Genomic DNA, 20,356 nt, shown 5'->3' on the forward strand with positions numbered 1-20,356 from the left:
TGTATAAGACATGCTGTATGTTCTGACAGATGTGATAAGTGGATACAGACACACACACACACACACACACACAGACACGGAGAGAGAGAATCAAACATATTATGCATTGCATGCTCAAGTGATTTGGAAAATGGAGCTATGGTTATGAGAAGACCCAGTATATGAATAATATACATCATGCATACAGTATGCTCAGTCAGCACAGGAGTTTATTTATGTAGATAAACACACACACACACAGTAATAGAATCAAACATAATGCACAAAATGAATCAATGCACATGCAATTGTTTTCCTTTACACGGCTTAAATATGTTACAAATTGGAAATGTTATAAATTGGTTTATCCCTAAACTATGGATAATATTAGGAACTTCAGTAACAAATGTAGTATGAGAATCGGCCATCAAAGCTCAGATCGATTAATGAACAACTACACATGGAACAAAAATAGTGTTTCATACCAAGCTCATTGGATTACTAATATAAACGTTAGTACTGCTATAGCGATTAACAGAAGATGCATCATGCGGCACTTATTCCTTTAACATACACTGTGTGTATGTGTGTGTTTCCGCAGCCTGTCTAATGAGTTCCAGGACTACGGGCTGATCATTGACGGAGCCACTCTGTCTGCAGTGCTGAAACCGGCGCAGAACGGCAGTACAGGAAACTACAAGGAGATCTTCCTGGAGATCTGCAGGAACTGCAGCGCTGTGCTGTGCTGCCGCATGGCCCCGCTTCAGAAAGCGCAGGTAACCCAGAACTTCCTGTTACAGTCGACGTGGGACGTGTTCCTGGATCCGAATCACTGGAACGACATTCCTTTTAACCAGTCACTTCCATCTAATGTCATGAGTTCATGCTTCCTGCTACTGAACCACATGGAAATTCCCTCCACACAAGAAAGCAATCGTGTGTAGCTCGAGATTTCAGATCATAAAATTAAGCAGAATTTACTGATGTGTCTCGAGGCTCAGGAGTGGGAGGAGTCAGAGGCGCAAGCTGATGCCATCGTATAGAAATGATTGGGTAAAATAGACATAATTCCAGGACCAGTGAAGATATATTGATCTCCGGGACATGTTCCACTTTTAGAAATCATGTTCACTCTTCTTGTTACATGGTTGGAGGCGAGACACCGCATCACTTCCTGTGCAATATTCAGTTGAGTAGACTGACAGTAAGATCTTTCTTCAGTTGACCCAGATATTAGTCACCCAGTTTAACAGGCTTTCACCCACTTTAAAGGGCTTCAGCTTTATGTTGATCTTTAGTTTGACTGGGTGTGTACAAGATCCTGCTAAAACTCTTGCTGTAAAATTTTTCCTTTTAAAAAAAAGTTGTTAAGGGAAGGAGAATCATTCCTGTCAGTTCATCACATCCAGTGCATGACCCCAATCCAGTGTGTGTCTTGTTCAGTCTCTTTGCTGTCGTTATTGTCGCCATGAGAACCTTCTCCTTTCAGCTTTTCTTGTACTGTCACTGTGAGCTGCATTTGAGTGGCTCATCCAAGACTGGTGTTATATTTTGTCTAAGACAGTTAGGGGTGTTATGGTTTAAAATCTTCAAGGCGTGATAAACAAGTTTAAAAATATCACAGTTTCACAGTGTCACCGTTTTAAATGGCCCAAAGTAAAGAAACACACAAGCACATCTCATTTCCTATCATCTCATCTTGATTTTTTGAAGTATTGCCGTGTTAGGCCTTCTCCTTGAAACATGGTTTTGCTCTTTCAGATCGTTAAGCTGATAAAGATGTCAAAGGAGCATCCCATCACTCTGGCCATCGGAGACGGCGCGAATGACGTCAGCATGATCCTGGAAGCTCACGTGGGCATCGGTAAGCACGTACCTCCAACCAGTAGATATTTTTGGACACTCTTTCAGCAAAACTACAAACACAGCTGCTGTATTGGCCTCAACTGTTAAATATTACTTGTTGCAATACCGCTGCACATCCAGCTTGCTAGTCAGCAGCTCTTCCAGCGGCTTTACTGCTGATTTATGCTTTCGCCGTTGTGATTTGTGTGAACCAGGGCAGAAGGGAAGAGTGCTCCCTGTGATCACAAAGTAGTTACTATTATGATGCACCCCCTCGTGACAGCACGGAGTCTTTACGCGTAAATTAGGCATCAGATTTAGCTACCATACAGTAAAACAGATGATTATGGGTCTCTTAAATGCACACAATAAACTCTGTGAAGATGAAGCGCTGAAAAAGTAAATAATGGCTATATTTTTAAATGATTTACTGTATGTGGTGGCATTATTAGGATAGAAAGTATATTAAGGTATTTTTACACTGCTGCTGGCCTGGATGATTGCACAGTATCTGATGATTCTTTCTTCTTCTTTTTTTTTTTTTTTTTTTAAATATTTTTATACTCTGGTTTGTTTCATTACACTTTACATGACTGCTAAAACTGCTAAAAAATTTTTTCAAATTTCCTTATATATCATATAATACCTTAAATTTGTAAAAGGCTTCAGTAACTTTAAAATTTTATTTTATTTTTTTTTAAATGTCATTTTCAGAACTTAATAATAATTTTTAGATTTGACTGTTTGGTTCTTTATGTGGGCTACGTACATTTTATTTTTACATTTTATAATATTTTTTCTCACCAACCACATTGACTAATCATCAGTACCATTGCTAATGTAATGTAATGTCCGATGTGATACACTGTGACAAACATGCGAAAACACTTTTTTATTTTTGACTTTCCGCCATCGTCCCTGATTTTCCCCAAAGCCGTCAGTTTGCTTCTTTACCCGACTATCTTGCCCGCTTTGGCCACTAAAGACTAGTCTGTTCTTTCTGTTTCTAGGCATCATGGGTAAGGAGGGAAGACAGGCAGCCCGCAACAGTGACTATGCAATTCCAAAATTTAAGCACCTGAAGAAGATGCTGCTGGTGCACGGCCATTACTACTATATCAGAATATCCGAGCTGGTGCAATACTTCTTCTACAAGGTAGAGGTTTTCATGTAGTACATGCAACATTTATTGTTTTATTTATATATATATATATATATATATATATATATATATATATATATATATATATATATATATATATATATATATATACGTATACTGTATTTTTTTTGTTGTATAGCATTTGTTTGTAATTTTATTACATTAAATGTCTTTTGTTTAGCATGTACACAGCATGCTATGGTGTGGCATTTTGTAGATATTCTGTTGTGAGAAATGTGAGGTAGCTTTTTACCGGAAAATAGCACCATGTAATCTTGGAGCTATTTTTAGTCTGTGAGTTCATGCTTCATAATGTGTGGTGGTGTTTTTTTTTTTTGTTCTCCCCCACTTGCTCTTGGGACTGCAGCAAAAATCTATACATTTTTATCTCTCTTTCTTTGTCTCTCTTTCCCCAGAATGTGTGCTTCATCTTTCCCCAATTTCTTTATCAGTTCTTCTGTGGCTTCTCCCAGCAGGTATGCATTCAGCACCACCAGATGTTTACTGCCGAGCATGTGAAGAACATTCATGTGTGATTTCTAGAGTTTGCATTTCCTTGCATTGTGAATCTTTTTTTTTCCCCTCCATTCTACAGCCACTATATGATACAGCATATCTAACACTGTACAATATCAGCTTCACCTCACTGCCCATCCTGCTCTACAGTCTGATGGAGCAGCACATCAACATGGACATCCTGAAAAGGGATCCTTCACTTTACAGGTTAGTCTTTACACACCATGGGCTGTAAGAATTGGTGACATGCATACGTTCAGAAGTTACATCAGTATTTATGCAGGGAAAGTTATGCATATTCAGAGTTGAGTTACGCACCTCCAGGGTTGCCAGATGTTTTTTCATGAGTAGATCTATCAGATATGAGCTTTCTCAATAGAGACCACTATTAAACACAAACCATTTCCTTTAAACCCAAAAACAACTGGCAGATAGAAAATGCAGACTGAAGACACAGACACATTTTTTTTTCTCCTTGCTCTCAAATGGTGATGTAATATGATGTAACGTAAAAGCAAGAGATGATTGAAAAAAAAAGTGTATATATGGTGATATATGAATGAGAAAATGGTGTGTGTTGACATAAACATCTATTTGGTTTAATATATTGCTGCTTGAATAATCCTAGTTGCAATTATCACATTAGTCACTGCAAATTCTTCAGAAAAGTATAAACTAGCACTTGATCCAGCACAGCACACTGTTTAGCATTTTTAGTTTTGTTTTTATGTCACATACTGACACCACACAAATTAATCCATCCACAGTATACTAAACTGAAGTCATGAAATCTCAGTGTGTGAAGGATAGAAGCTATTTTGTCACACTTTGAAGTTGTTATTTTGAGTTGTCGAATTAATAACATGATGCTGATGTTGTTAATTCGACACGCTCTGCTGTAAAGAAAATGTGACCACGGACTGAAGGATAAGCTGATTAGGGATTTATCTCATATGCTCAATTTAAATTCATTCATAAATTCAAGTAAGGTTAGGCCTGGGATTAGAAACTAGTAAACTGTTAAACCCTGAATGTCTGAGATAGACTTTGTGCTTCATTGTAAGGTGACGTTAATTGTGAGGTAGGTACCCAGAACCATTGGAAAACTCCTATACTATGAGGAAATGGATAAAAATCATACAGAAGTGTAAACTTAGTATATGTTTCTATCCTAAAATCAGTGTTATAGTACATAACGTTTGTTCCTGTGGGGTAGTGATCATAAAACAGTTCTTCGACCGTCCCATGTGGATGCCTCTGATCTTTTGGGGCGTTTTATCTTTGTTGCTCTTTCTAAGAACTAAATAGAAATTGTGTTGTACATGCTGGCTATTTATAGCAGTGGCAGCCACTGTATCACGCGCACACACACACACACACACACACACGCACACACACACGGCTTGAAATTGACCAGAGGGGCAAGCAAACCGAAAAGGGACAGGTTGAAGTGTGTCTCTTAGCTGACTGAAGCTGGAACACTGATAACAACAACGCTGATAAAAGGTTTTATAGCCTCTTAGCCATCCTCCATCTCACTTCACATTAAACTCTACTTACAAAAGCCTTACTCATGATTGTGCATCATTAAACAGCACAAATCAACCACTACTTTGTCTTATTCTTTTAGCTGAGGCTGGTATTATTCAAAGCACCAAAAACTGTTGGATTTGCACATTTTAAAACCGCACCATCTCAAGAGTTATATTTCCGTCATAAAGTATATTAGATAAATCTTTATTGCTCTCTTTCTATTTATGGCTTTCTGCTTTTTTTATGTGGCGCTCCGTATGAAAGTAGCAGCCAGAAAGGAGACAGTAATCTCGTTAGCTTTGTCACACCGCTATCGTCTCCCTATTTCAGGAAGCGCAGCACTGCAAAAACGAACCTGGGCAGCTATTAGATTAGCCTTGCACACACTCTGTAAATCCCTTCCCACAAATAGAAGCTGCAAACAGATGTGGGAAGAGCAGAGAAAGGTACGGCTAGGACACGAGCAGTGGTCACAAAGCAGCCAGTCACACGATGACTGAATATAACAGTCATAATAATAATAATAATAATAATAATAATACACAACGATGCAGAAATCCTTGTGTCACCAATGCAGATGCTTCGATAAATGTAACAATAGCCTTCCATGCGCTCACTTCATTTGTCTCTTTTTATGTAAAAACTGGGTGACCACTAGGGGGTTATATGATCTTAATGCGATATTTGTTAATGATGAAATGGAACAAACTGGATTTCTGTGGTAACATGACAGAGTTATTTCACAAAAACAAACATATAATCGTTGATATGGTGAGATTTTCTGTAAAGAGATTTTTTTTGGAAGGAGTCTCCAGTGTCAGCGCTTTGTAACAGCAACAGGAAAGTCTTCAGGACTCTTTCGTCTTATGAACTTCAGGAGGGAACAGCTGTTTATAGCTGTTATGATGTCAATCATAACAGGAACACAACATTAGATATAACTATAAATGTCATGGATCAAAAATAGTGCAGTTTTAATAAATAAACATTGTAATCATTGTAATTCTTGGCAAATTGTTGTGGTATAAGAAGTGGAATAAAACACTTCAGTCCATGCTATTGTAGAAAACTGGTAATGGTTATCTATATCACAGCACCATGTTGTTGATTATTTTCCTATAACAGTCATGTTTAATTTTTTCTATAACATATTCAGAACCTTATACGCGTGAACACACACTCAGAAGGAGAGTACTTAGATGACGTTTCATGAAGACTGTCAGGAAAAATCATTTCCATCATCACAGAACCGCAAGTGAAAAAAGGATTTCACTTTTAATGCCAGCCGGTCGTGGTATCATCACCCACACACCATACTAATGAGGATTTTTAAACCCCAAAAGAATGTTTAATACATAATACGACCAGTGAGTGGAATGCTTCCTGCTAGCTATTAGCTTTCAGACATTGTTTTCAGCTTTGTTTTATTAGATGATGTAATCCTGTAAGAGTCTTTTAGGATTTCTCAAACCAGTACTTGGGGATCTAAAGTTTGAATGTTGTTATAGATTACATTTCTGTATTTCAAACTTTAATCGAATGCATTATTCTGTTACAGCTCACAAACTTCTGGCCTCGCAATTTTCATTTGGCAGCAGATGACTTTGTTTGTTCAGCTTTTTTGCTTTGTTCCAGTAATCGATACACTGTTTTCCTTTGGCTCGTGGATGTAATTGCACACAAACTATCTTTTACATAGAGGCAGGAAAAGCACCGTTGGCTCTCGGCCTTGTTTGGATCGTTGTATTGTAGCGATACTGCTAACTAAGTGCTTAATCAATCTATAGCTGCGCTTTCAAGAGCGCACTCCTGAAGGCTTCAAGCCTATACAAGTATATTAGGGAGCATATAGTAGTACAGCATTAAAGAGTATTCAGGGGTTAGGAGCCTGGGGTATTAAGGGGTTTAACAGGAATATGGAGTAAGTCTTGGTACTGTAATGCAAAGCCAAGGGGACATAAGAGAAAATCAGTTGCAATGTTAAATTAAAAGAATACACCAGTGTTTTTTTTATCTCAATATTTATCCACCACATCTGTAATGTATGTGTAATGACCATGGACAAGAATTTTGACACCTTTTTCCTTTACCGAAAAAGAAGAATGGAAAACATGTTGACTCGAAACTCATTTACAGTATAATGAAAGTCTAAGTGCAGAACTCTGTCAAGTAAAGAATAAAATGGAATAAATGGAATAAAATTGAAATTTTACTTAGAACAGTATGTCCTATGTGTTGTTCCTTCACCAGACACTTTTTTTTCTCTCGTGAAATTTAGAAAGATTTTTTTTTTTTTTTTTTTAAAGTGTGACGTTACTGAGAAACCAGACAGCGCAGAGTATTCAGTCCCGAAGACTTTCCCATGGTGGAAAACCTGCTGACTGTTATAAAGCTCTGTCACTGGAGACACTGGAGATAATTTATGGATTTGTGTTGGCTTGCTTTCTTTATATTTTTTAATATTCTTTAATTCATTCAAATAATATAAAACCTTTTCAAAATTTTCGCAATGATATTCTTTCTCCCAGACCTAGTGATCTAGCATGAGGATGTGTTTTTGATAGAGACTCCAAAGTACTTCTATAAGTGCAGAAATCCATGCAAATTATATGATCTGGTGTCGATCAAGTCGAGGTTTACATTAGTTAGTCTTTTTCTGTGTAAATTTACACACAGTATTAGGAGTAATCAGGAGCATGATTAGGATATGAACGTTTTTCCTGTGTGTTTTTTTCCCTGATTGTGTCGAGGTTTTCTGTGTTTAGCTCTTGATTAGTTTGTTTTTATATGCTGTTTGTCTCATTGTGAAGTCTATATTTTGTCTATATATTTAGTTATATTTTGTATTGTTAACTCTGAGCCTTGTTTTCCAAGTTTCCTGGGGGTTTTTTTGCCCATTTTCCTTGTTTATTCTGTGTATAAGTTTATTTGTGTGGTCTCTCTCTTTTTTTTTAAGCATTTCATTGCATTTACTTTCACACAATGTAAAATTACATCTTAATTTTAATTTGTGTTGCTAAACTCCTTTCTTGTTCTTGATTTTCAGAGACATTGCGAAGAATTCTCTGCTCCAATGGCCCATCTTCATCTACTGGACATTTCTAGGAGTCTTCGATGCACTAGTCTTTTTCTTTGGTGCTTTCTTTCTATTCGACAACACCAGCTTCACCAGCAACGGACAGGTACCAACTTAATCATCATCCACCGGCCAGTTTATTTTTTCATGAGTGTTTTCTCTTTATTTTTCACACCATTGTTTTCATCTTTAAGTTCTTTTCATCCACTGAGTAAGTTAATTATCAGTCAGAGCAAGGGATTGCGAGGTGTGTGTGTGTGTGTGTGTGCGTGTGTGTGCGCGTGTGTATGTAGAAAGTGGTAAAATGAGGCAGCTTGCACACATTTATAACCATTACAGATGCTTCTCCATTCATGTATGACACAAAGCATGCTGGGACATCTTTCTCTGTGCCATCAAGTTTGATCATATTAATCTTTTTGGATTGCCTGTTTCCTGTTTGATTTGGTTTCGGGGTTTTTTTGTGTTATTATAACATCTTAATTTTTCTTTATTTTTTGCCTCTCCCCTTTCTCCCTTCTCTGGCTGATTTTTTATTTATTTTCTCTCTCTTTCTGTTTCTTCCTCTTATTTCTTGCTCTTTCCTGTCCCCTCTTTCCCTTTTCCCCGTCTTCCTTTCCTCAGCTAATGGCCACAAACACGCAGATGGTAAGCCTGTCCCTGTCTGTCTCTCATCCTTTTTTTTAGTTTTAGTTTGGTCTGTTTCTATCCCTCTCACCTTCCTCCTCCAACACTGACCCTCACTCACATATCATCAAGTCCTAAAACACTCCCTTTTTCACTCGTTCATTAGGCCTGGGTGCTGCAGGATTAATCCATCGCCCCTCTCATGTTCCCGTCTCATTGTGTAGTACACTAGAGCACGTTTTTGTCTTTGTGTGTGTCAGGTGCAAAAACACTCCCAGAAAGGTGGCACTGTAGTCATCCTCACAGGTTTTGTTGGACTTCCTGTCCATCATCTCACAGCTCACTGCAAGGGCAAAGAGGGAAACTGGAAGACATGACCCTTTTGGTCATGTGACCCAATGATCATGAGAAAATAAATATTATAATGTGTTATACATTCGGGCTGGGCAGTATGAAATCATACTGTGGATATTGTGATTAATTAGTTACAGTACAAGTATCTGAGATATCATGGATATGATAATATCTTTTTATGACACTTTTTAAATGTTTTATTGCCAATTACAAATTCTGAAAGCAACTTTAATCAAGTTACACCTTTAAAACTCTTTAAATATATCAGATTTTAGTGATTTTTTTTGAGAAGTATCATCAAAGTCAAACTTTCTCTTCTTTTTCAAATTATTATTATTTTTTTACTACTGTATACTACTGTACTCTGTTTGTTTGTTTATTTATTTGTTTGTTTGTTAGGAAACATATATATTACGATACAATTTGTATATTGTAGAAATGTCTTCAGGTGTCATTATATGATTCAAATTTTTTTTATTTAAAAAAAATCGCTTTTTCGGTGTTTTCTTTATTTTTATACACGTTAAAATATCATCAAACTCTATTTTTTTCGTATATCAAGCTACAAATCTTGTAAAAGAGTCAAGTAATTAATTTTTGTACATTTTATTTAAAAGTGTCATCGAACTGGTTTTTCATTACTTTTTCCAGATGTAACACTACTGGCCAATTTTTTTTTGGCAGTTTGATAGCAAACCTATACAATCATGATACATATTGTTTATCATAGAAGTGTCTTCAAGTATCCTGATATGATATTTTGTCATATTGCCCATCCCACTATACATACACCTAGAAGAAATATACTTTCAAGTATTGTGCGATCTCATAAATAATTCTAAGTAGCAGTGCTTTTTGTAGAGAATTTGTCCTTGCAGTGGTTTTAGCATTGCGTTTTGTCCTCTCACAGTGGGGAAAGTTCACCGTGTGCCTGTTTTGGCGTTTACTTCATGTGTCTTATGTTTTACACTGATATTAACAACTCATCAACTTCACATGGTGTTCACTAAACCTCTAAACATTACACTGCATTTCTCCATGTTTGCTGTGGATTGTTTTTCATGTTTGTTTTTTAACTTTTGGAGTCAGTCAATGATATTTTAGAAGATCGCTGATAAATATACAGAGTAGCCATTTTGGAGTAAAGGTTCCCCATAGACATGTATTGATTTTTGCCTGTTTTTAAAGGTTACTTTCTTTAAGATGTTTGATGGAGTTAAATTTTGTTTTTTTCTGCAGAACTCAAATTAGAAGTCATACCTTGAACTATGATTACATTGGAATTTTTTTTACTCCTCCTAGCAATTAATCGACGCTCAATTGGTCTTATACTGTATCATTTTCAGCCCAATTTTGTTTTCACTGAGAAAAATCACACATCATAACACAATTCTTTTTCTTGTAAGTTGGTTGTGTTTTAAAGTCGGCGGTCTTAAAACGCGTAATGTGACGTGCTCACAGAATTTTTTATTAAAATCTGAGAGTGCGAGCGCTCCTACGATGCTCATCTAAAAGACACCAATAGGAAGACGGCATAGGATTACACGAACCTCACAGAACAGCTACAAATACAGTGATACAGGCAATGAAAAAACATAAATAAACCATGCTAATGGACAGAAAAAATATCCTTATTACCTCAAGCTCACTTTTGAAGAATGTTTTTGTTTATGCAACGTTTTCTGCACGAGCCCAAATCACGCTGGTTGATGACGTAAACATAGAGTAGTCATTTTTTGTAATCATAGATCTATCGTTAGAGAATCTTCATCTTATAATCTGAATTGGAGAACACGTTATCTCACAGTCTGTTACAGAATTCGGCCAAGATTTTATTGAGATCATCTCATACAGTGTCAAAAGTAATAATTGTAAAAGACGTGTAAAAAGTTGCTGACACAGCATATTACTTCCTGGTTTGTTGCTCCATGTTTTACCAGTTTATACCATTAATGATCATATTAATCTGTAATCATATTAATCTGTAATTATTCATTACAGAAGAAATTTTGCATGTCAGGGGTCCAATTTTTGTGATCCCTTTTATGATTAGCATGATGGTTTTGTTTTTATTTGTCACTGTAACGCTTTTTCGCAGCCGATTGTGTTTTGTCTGGCCACGTTGGCTTTTCGGCACTAGCTTCCTCTGTGTTTACACTTCGGAGCAGTAGAAATGGGGGTGCGTCTATAACATGGGTAAATAGGTTAGCTAACTTAGATAATGGTTCCTTGAGTAACCCTAGACAATACTAGTGCAAGCTAATGTCAGTCACTTTAGTAGCTTTTAAATTGTAGAGGTAAACCTTTGCATGGCCACAACACATTGAGTAAAATACAGCAAACCTTAAATTGTTTGGAAATGTGTTTACATTGTGCCAGTAGACAACCAGACATTTGATGATGCAGCGAGGGACAAAAAGTATGGCGACCAAATGACCTTGTGTTGCGATGTATGTAATAATCTTCTCAAGGGGTGTGTGTGTGTGTGTGTATGTATGTATATATATATATATATATATATATATATATATATATATATATATATATATATATATATATATATATAGGCTCAAAAAAAGTTTGAAGTAAAATAATTATTTTCGTTCAAGGAATTTCACGGAACTGACAATACTTTTAATCAATATGATAAACATACTGTAGTATATAAGAGCTTGTTAATGAGAAATAAATAGCAAGTGTAGTGGTTAATACTTTAGCCCAAGCTTCAGTTTTATACATTAGTGTTGTTTTTATTAAATTGGTGTTATTGCTGTTATTACTGTGTTTCTGATCCAGATGTTTGGAAACTGGACGTTCGGAACTCTGGTGTTCACAGTGCTGGTATTTACAGTCACGTTAAAGGTAGAACAACATACACACACTATTGAAAGTGATAATTCTACCTTTTTTTCCCATATGGTTAACATTATCTTTGTATTAATGCTCTGTAGCTCGCTCTGGACACACACTACTGGACGTGGATCAACCATTTTGTCATATGGGGATCTCTGCTGTTCTATGTGATCTTCTCACTTCTCTGGGGTGGCATCATTTGGTACATTTTACATCCTTAATAATCTTAGGTGGAGTAAAAATGAAGCATAGTACACAAGGTTTTCTGAGAAACATGCTGTTTCAGATGAAAGTCCTTCATCAGTTGCACAAACAAAGTACTTCTGAGTATGAGTGAAGGTTTCGCCTCAGAAGCACTTTGCTGATGAAGGACGTAGATCTGAAACATCCTGTTTCTCTTGAAACTTTGTGTACTTCACTTAACTTTTACTACATCTACAATAATGTACTTCAGTAACAATAGCAGTAATACTCATAGAAACAGGATTTTTCAGACAAAATCTTATGCTCATGCATAGCTGATGAAAGACTTTTGTCCTGTTTCTGAGGAAACTTCATGCGCTATGCTCCATTTTTATTCCATCTACTATATGCAACAATATTTAGTTGACTCTGTTGATCTTGTTTATTATAACCAGCATGCGTCAACAGACAAAAAATTAAATTTCTTTAAAAATAATTGGAAGCTTGTCTATGTCCAATGGCTTTAGTAAATCAGATCATATGTTTCTTCTCTGTCTGCTCACTGCAAAAGGCCGTTCCTGAACTATCAGAGGATGTACTACGTCTTCATGCAGATGTTGGCCAGTGGACCCGCGTGGCTCAGCATCATTCTGCTCATCATGGTCAGTCTGCTGCCTGATGTGCTTAAGAAAGTGCTGTGGAGAGCGCTGTGGCCCACCACCACCGAGAAAATACAGGTACGCTTACTGCTGCATTTACTGTTCTTCTACTGTTACTTAGACTTTCTCCAAACCTACTCGGATATGAAGGAATGCCAGAGAACATGGGGTGTCCAACTCATTTTACATAACGAGCCAAATTACACTCAGTCCAGTGACCGGACTGAAAAAATAACTTGAGTAAGCAATAAGACATCAACAGCTTCGTCTTCAATGTGTTCATTCATCTGCTTTTATCAGAAAAGGTACATTCTGAATGCACAAACAGATTAAACATGTATCACCTACAAAACAGATAAACAGTGAATCAGTGATTCTTGAAAAACATTATGGTTTTACTACATTTTATGGTTTTACTGCTTGCATAAGTATTCACCCCCCGATCAGTTGAAGTAGAATTAAACTGTATATGTTGGGAATCTACACAAAATTGTCTATAATGTTGAATTGGGGGGAAAATCAATATAATTTGCAAAATTATTTACAAATTTAAAAAAACCTTAAAGTTGTAATTGCATAAGTATTCACCTCCTGTTACTATGAAATGCCTAAATTAGTTCTTTTGGGAAGGGACATTGTTACAGCATCAGATTTTCAGATTGCTAATGAAATTAGGTTTATTGCTCTATTTCTAGTGGAATCACAGAGTAGCTTTTTTCCTGTCTGAATCATTCAATTCAATTACAGTCCACAAGACGATTTTAGAATAGGATAGAGTCAGATTAGAGCTTTTATCAGGCCGTATTATTGACAGAGTTTAACTATATGCCATGCCAGCAAATTGAAAGCTAGAAAATGAACACAGTGTGTGTAACGTACCACAAACACAAGTCAAACTCTTTTTTTCAAGTCAGGTAGACAACTAGAGTTGTAATTTCAAATTAGCTTGTGAAATAGGCTCATATGACCCAAAAGATTTACATTTTACATACATTTACTTATCCTACAAGTAAGAGAATCACTAGAATAGATTATGAGTCTAGTGATTGGCTCGGGATACAAATAACAACCAGCAGATGACCTGAATAATAAAAATAACATTGAAAAGAAGAAAAAATGTATTCTATACATCCTTTAACATTTAACCAGATTAAATGCGTAGAGATTCAAATCTCAATATTAAATCATCTGCTTCCAGTCATTTTGTAATAAAAATTATTTTAAAAAATATACAGAAGATAGAGATAGAAGACATTGTCTTAGAAAAGCGTATTGTGGCATAATTTATCCCAATATCCGTATTGTATCGTCTTAACTTAATCAGAGAGAAGCAGGTTACTATGGTAACTGCTGTAAACAGATTTACACATTGGTTTGGGGCGGGGGTGATATCAGTCATTACACAAACGGATATCGCTGTAATTAATGCATGCATATCATCTCTTCCACAACACTGGATTGTTTATCTTGTATCACAGTGGCCTAAAAGCCTACTGAATATTTTAATGTCCTGATTTTGCCTACACTGTGCCACTGAACATGCTATTGTTGTAGATATGACTTTGTTTTGACCACATTTATGGTCCTTAGATTTACGTTTGCTACGGATCAGTCCCGAGAATGCTGGATGTAAGTGTATAAGCGTATGCAGCTCAGGAGGTCCTCGGCTGCAACGTTACAATTCTCCTGCTTCACTCTCTTCTTATAAGTGCTGAAAGTGATTCAACTTTTTTAAAAAATTCAGATTGTTGAAGAAAAAGCAAGTTTTTTCTGCTTGTTTTTTTTTTTGGAGGATGTCCTACATTTCTCTGAAATGCTCCTAAACTGAAGATGTGTGCTGGTGTGTTTTCAACCAGGAGAGAATGTATGCAGCTGTGCAGCAGCAGTGTGTGCTTTTCTAATTAACCTGCCTTTCACTCAAACCTTTGCAGCTTTGCATTAAACCTATCTGTATGCTATAAGGAAGGATCTGGCCCAAAAAAGTTGAAAAGTTTGTAGCTACTAGGGCTGATAAATAGTTACACTCGTATTTAATTACTCAGACACGTCCATGTTCAGTGTTTCAGATAACCTATGTCAGTGTTTTCTTATTGCTTATGTTTAGCTTGAGTTTACAGTTTTAAAAAGTTTTTTATTCAAGACTCTGAAACAGACACAGTTAAGCTAAATCCTAAATAGCTTCTTATTCACTATACAGTATATGCTCACTACATACGGTTTACAATGCCCTATGTAGTGCACTAGATGCTCAGCAGAACACCATTTAAGACTGAGTTGACTCTAAAATGTCTTTTGGAAATTAATTGCATTTTTAGGACACATACATTGTTCCTTTATATTTTGAGTCAATGCATCTTTTAAAAAATATATGTAAATAATATAATAGCCATTTTTCAAATGCTGAGGCACATTGGGCCAAAAAGTTAAGGAAAAGTGTGTTTAATTAGACTTGTATATTAGCGGAGAACAAGAAATCTTAAACAAATCCAATACAAGTTGTTTGTTTTGTTTTTTGTGTTTTTTTTTTTAAACTAATCGAACCTAATCAAATTGATTACTTTTTAAACCTAATCTAATAGCCCTATTACCTATAAATTCATCTCAAATATTTGCATATCTTATGGAAGCAAACATATTTCTGGCTAAACTAGTTGCCTAGTTTCCATGCATAACATTTAATTACCTAACATTAAGTAGTAATAAGCAATAAGGCTGTACAGCTTAGTTAATATGTTATTAGCATAGTCTCTTACTGTAGCTCTAATCCCTCCCTCCATGTTAACTGTTCTAAACCCGTTTTGTCTTTTCCTTTTCTCTTCTCTCCTTGTCTGCCTCTTCTCCTGTGACGTATGACTGCATCGCTGAACTCGCCCTTTCCCCCCTGTGTCTTTAACCCCTGATTCTTGACCTTTGCCCTCTGAACCCACGTGGCCGTGGTAACGGCAGACAAAGCGCCAGTGCCTTACCGCCGAGCAGTCCACCATCTTTATGCTCTCTCAGACCTCCAGCAGTATCAGTTTCTGAACTGGGCAGGAGGTGATCCTTACACTCTCTTCGCATGTGTGTGTGTGCGAGTGGGGGTGTGTGTGTGCGAGTGAGTGTGTGGAACAAGTTTGTGAAAGGTACCAAGAACTTCTTACTAGTCAGTAATTTTTATATATATGTACAGTATATTGGGCAAAGATGAAAAAATTGTTAAAGCAGTGGAGAAACCTTTTTTTTGAATTAATATGTATTTGAATTACATCTGTAATATGGACCGTTCATTTGAAAGACAGATATATATATATATATATATATATATATATATATATATATATATATATATATATATATATATATATTCATATGAATAATTTTCTGTGCAAAAAAAAAAGAAAGAAAGAAAAAACCATATTGTCTTTCTATCAACATGAATATTTCAGCTGCTTTATGGAAATCTTTTGCGGTCTACAAACACATCCATATTTAATTGCAATTCCATCAATCTGATAGCCGTGTTCTTCTGCACTGGAAATGACAGACAGGGCTTACTGATTTATTGGAAAGGCATTAGTTGAAGACATAAGCCTGCTAAGCTCTCAGTAATGACTGTAAGAAGAGCTCCGGTACCCCAGAGTGAAGCTTGTTCCATTTCTGCTCCCGTGCTTTTTAACTGCATGCACTGCTACGTGTGCTCACCTGCATGAATGCGGACATCTGTGTTTGTGAGTTGGATGAATATGAAATGTGAAATATGTCCATTGCTCCATGCAACGCAGGGCTGCATGGTTACATGGTTACATGCAATGTTTTACATGTTCCCTTTTTTTTGTTTGTTTTTAATGATTAGCCTTTCTGAACAGGAACAGGTTGATCAGAACTTTTGTGTATTGGAGAAACACTGAGCAAGCAGTGAGGAAAAAGTCTCCACCGCACACAGTCATTTCCTTTAGGCTGAGTCTGTGTCTGTTTGTGTGTGTGTGTGTGTGTGTGTGTGTGTGTGTGTGTGTGTGTGTGTGTGTGTGTGTGTGTGTGGCTGTCCACAGAGGATGAAAGCTGATAGGACCTTTCTAGCACACAGTGAGGACTCCCTGTTACATGGGGTTCAGACCACCACTGAGGCTTAACAGCAGCATGGTAAAGAGAACAAACAGGGGCTTGTAGTAACATCCAGTCCACCATCAGACTGATCAAATCTAAAATCTGTGTTCCAACATAACATGAACACTTTATTTTTACACCGAGGTATTTACTTAATATTTAATATATAGATCTGGAATAACGTCTGGTACATGCCGCGCAGGATTGGAGTAGAAAGTACTGGGTTTATGTAGCAGCATTACTCAGACATGTCAGCCATATGGCTTGTGATGTCACACCCAGGATGGGAAGTAATCATTCAACAGATATGGAAAAGTGGACCCATACTATATACATAACTATGGAAAACATTAAGAAATGGGCAAAACAGTTGGTACTTGACTTACATAATTAACCTTTAACAACCGTCTTTGATTTCCAATATATAAAATGTCCTAAAAATGCCCACATGTAATTTATTTCACCCCATAAACAGAAAACAAACTCCCACCAAGTGTATTTCAAAATATATTTTATATCAAAATATGTTTCACTGTAATCATTTAGAAATGCTTATTAGGTGAAGTATTAAGGGGCCATCTAAAAAGCGTACCAAACTGGACACCCTTCTTAATCCGTTTCTCTCACATTTGCCGTAAACAAGGCTAGAACTAATTTATAGTAAACCTAGTAAATAATTTATAGTAAAGAAAATTTCCCATTTCATCACCTGTTTTGCTTTCTTTTATTCATTTCCTTGGAGTAATGAAATCATGCACTTTTTAGTCGGTCTCTTGATGATTGTGATAAATATTAAATTTATTTTATTTTCTTCTCTGTTTCTCTGTGAGAGAAAGTGTAAGTGTGAGCATTTTTTGGACGTTTTGTTCTGTGAGGAGACATTTATTAAGCATTTTTGGAAGGAGTCTTTACTGTTAGAGGTAAAGCTACAACTAGCTCAGAAAAAAGCTACAACTTTTTTCCAACACAGAATAGCCTTCAGTACAGAAAACTTCTAGGTAACATGACAAGCATTTTTCTTTTCTTTTTTTTGTTCTTATTAACTGTTGAGGAAGGTTTAGAGCTGCTATAATGTAAGTGATAACAGGAATTAACTCGTTTCACGTATGTTCCACAACATTAAATAGAACTATAAACGGATACAAACATGACGTGCCATTCTTTAATTAATTAAAAAAATAGAATTGTTGGCAAATCGCTATGCCATAAGAGGAATAAATACGTCCTGTGGTGGTAACAGTAACTCTGCTTCATGTTAGGCCACATCACACCACGTCAGCTTTGATTATTTTAGAATAACAGCACAACCTCAAGTGTTATATTTCATACTTACATATTCAATTGTCAAAAATTACCTGTTTTATTTATTTATTTATTTATTGCACTGTGGCATTAATACTGCTAAGCAAACCGGGTAAATAACAAACAAATTACTGTGTACTTTAAAATGCAAAGTGTGTACCAGAATTTACCTGTAATTACAACATACTTATTAAATATTAGGCATTTACCACACTGTCAAATAAAATTCTTCTATAATATTCTAGGAAGTGAAAACAATTTTTGTTGTGATGAAATTAATATAAATGATCTGTACATATGTTTCCATTGTCTTCAAAAGCATTACTTCAGCATCTCTAGGAAAGCCCACATAAGCATTTAGTGCCATTGTTAATTATAGATTTGATGAGTCTGATGGTGACGGTAGTGAAAAGCCCCTGGTGTGGCGGCGTGCTGTGAGTTTTGCTGTGAGAACCGACAGGCTGGTGTGGTTACGGAGACTTACTGGCATGTAGACCTTATAGAGCGTAATTGCTCCGATATTGCTGCGCATGTACACACAAACACATTCTCTTCTGTTTCCACCGTGAGGACCTAACACTGATCTTATCTCTCCTGTATCTGTTCAAGTTAATGAACCGTTGCATAAATAAAAGCCTGTCCTGTTCACTGACTGCGCAGTCCTAGAGGGTGCTGATGATCAGATCTTCAATACAAGCATTCTCACAAGCCATTATTAAAAACATTCTATATCTGCTGTGGATATATAGGGTGCAGAAAGAGATGTTTGGAAGTACATCTAGATTTCACTTGGTTTAAACTTCTCTGAGACACTCTAGTGTCCAGATGTGGTACTGCAGAGTCTTCCAAAATGGCCTCTTAACTAATGGGTAGTTATATGGCATATTTTCCCATAATGCCAGAGTCAGGAGACAGTGTTAACCGTGGAAATCCACACTGACACTTCCAAGTGGTGCAACAGAACAGAGTTTGTTTAATCATCAGGAGATCGCAAGTTTGAATCCCAAAATTGCCAGAGCAATCCGTGCCCAGGAGCCAAGGTAGCAAAACTGGCTGTGTGCTCTCTCTCTCTCTCTCTCTCTCTCTTTCGCCTCTGTGAGCTCATGTATGCGGAAGAGGGAGGATAGTGCTTTCCTCGGAGTGTGTTACGCCGCCCTGTGATGCAGCATGAGCAGCAGTTTGAAAAAATGCAGATGTTGGTTTCACGTCTCTCTGAGGATGCACGTGTTAGCCTTCAAACTCCTCACTTGGTAGCTGTCATGTGCTAGGGGAGATGTGAAAATTGGCAAGACCAAATTGGGGAGAAAATACGCAAAAAAAAAAGGAAAGAAAAGAAACATCTTCACTGACAAAGGTCAAAAGGCAGGAACTAGGCCAATAGGGAAAAAAACATGTCTATTGTCAATTAGAAAGTGCACTAGAAATGAAGAGCAAGACACAAACTAACTAATTTTATTTGAAACATTTTCTTAGTCATGAAAGTTGGATGGAAAACAGCCAGTAAGTCAGACAATTCCAACACTGAGCTGTAACTTATCACCTGTTGGCACCTGTTGGTTTTAAAAAAAAAAAATGCAGAAGACTGCAGAGCCAAAAGAAGTGAGTGTATCTGTTAAATGTATTGTTTGTAATAAGATAGTTATTATAATCCAGATTTTTGCTTGTTATTTGTTTGTGAATATTGATATAAGCTATACTGTACTACAGAGCTGAAGTGACTATTATTTTATCATCACGTATGGAAACAGTGTACTAATGAAATCTCCAAACCCTAGTGGCAAAAAAAAAAATACCCTGAATTTACTCTGCCATTTCTAGGACAAAGTGAATATGGTAATAATTTCAGTAATAGTTTAAGGGATTGACAAACAGAAATGGGTTTATATACACCATATAATGAGAACAGGTTGAGTTACAGACATATGGAAGCAATAAGGAACCTAAATAATGATGGGATAAAGTGATGAGAATCTGAAATCAATTATTATTTACACTTTACTGAAAAGTAAGGGAAACCCCTGATGTCTTTATAGCTACATATAATCAATTCTGATGGTTGAACAAGCATTAATTGAGAATTGATTGATTTTTATATCTGTATCAGTACCTTCTAGGACTTTACACTCGAACCTCTCGGTCACTGATTTTCATAAGTGCATGATGTGTATTTTGCCTTTTTTGCAC

General features: G+C 36.5%; 1 protein-coding gene across 8 annotated transcripts in view; it reads left to right on the plus strand.

Annotated features, from left to right (window-relative positions):
• Positions 1–20,356, plus strand: part of atp11a (ATPase phospholipid transporting 11A) — a 99,229-nt gene that overhangs the window by 71,842 nt on the left and 7,031 nt on the right. For 3 of the 8 annotated variants that reach the window (XM_026932031.3, XM_053229791.1, XM_053229792.1), the window contains exons 20-29: positions 581–755; positions 1,741–1,843; positions 2,835–2,980; positions 3,403–3,462; positions 3,582–3,709; positions 8,082–8,217; positions 8,736–8,759; positions 11,889–11,954; positions 12,044–12,147; positions 12,700–12,865. In XM_026932031.3, the coding sequence (XP_026787832.1) occupies positions 581–755; positions 1,741–1,843; positions 2,835–2,980; positions 3,403–3,462; positions 3,582–3,709; positions 8,082–8,217; positions 8,736–8,759; positions 11,889–11,954; positions 12,044–12,147; positions 12,700–12,865 (1,108 nt within the window). Of the gene's footprint in view, positions 1–580; positions 756–1,740; positions 1,844–2,834; positions 2,981–3,402; positions 3,463–3,581; positions 3,710–8,081; positions 8,218–8,735; positions 8,760–11,888; positions 11,955–12,043; positions 12,148–12,699; positions 12,866–15,733; positions 15,824–16,815; positions 16,907–20,356 lie in introns of those variants that run through there. The other 5 variants (XM_053229795.1, XM_053229793.1, XM_053229794.1 and 2 more) reach the window with 5 other exon arrangements.

This window comes from Pangasianodon hypophthalmus, chromosome 26 (genome assembly GCF_027358585.1).
Source record: "Pangasianodon hypophthalmus isolate fPanHyp1 chromosome 26, fPanHyp1.pri, whole genome shotgun sequence".
Classification (NCBI taxonomy): domain Eukaryota; kingdom Metazoa; phylum Chordata; class Actinopteri; order Siluriformes; family Pangasiidae; genus Pangasianodon; species Pangasianodon hypophthalmus.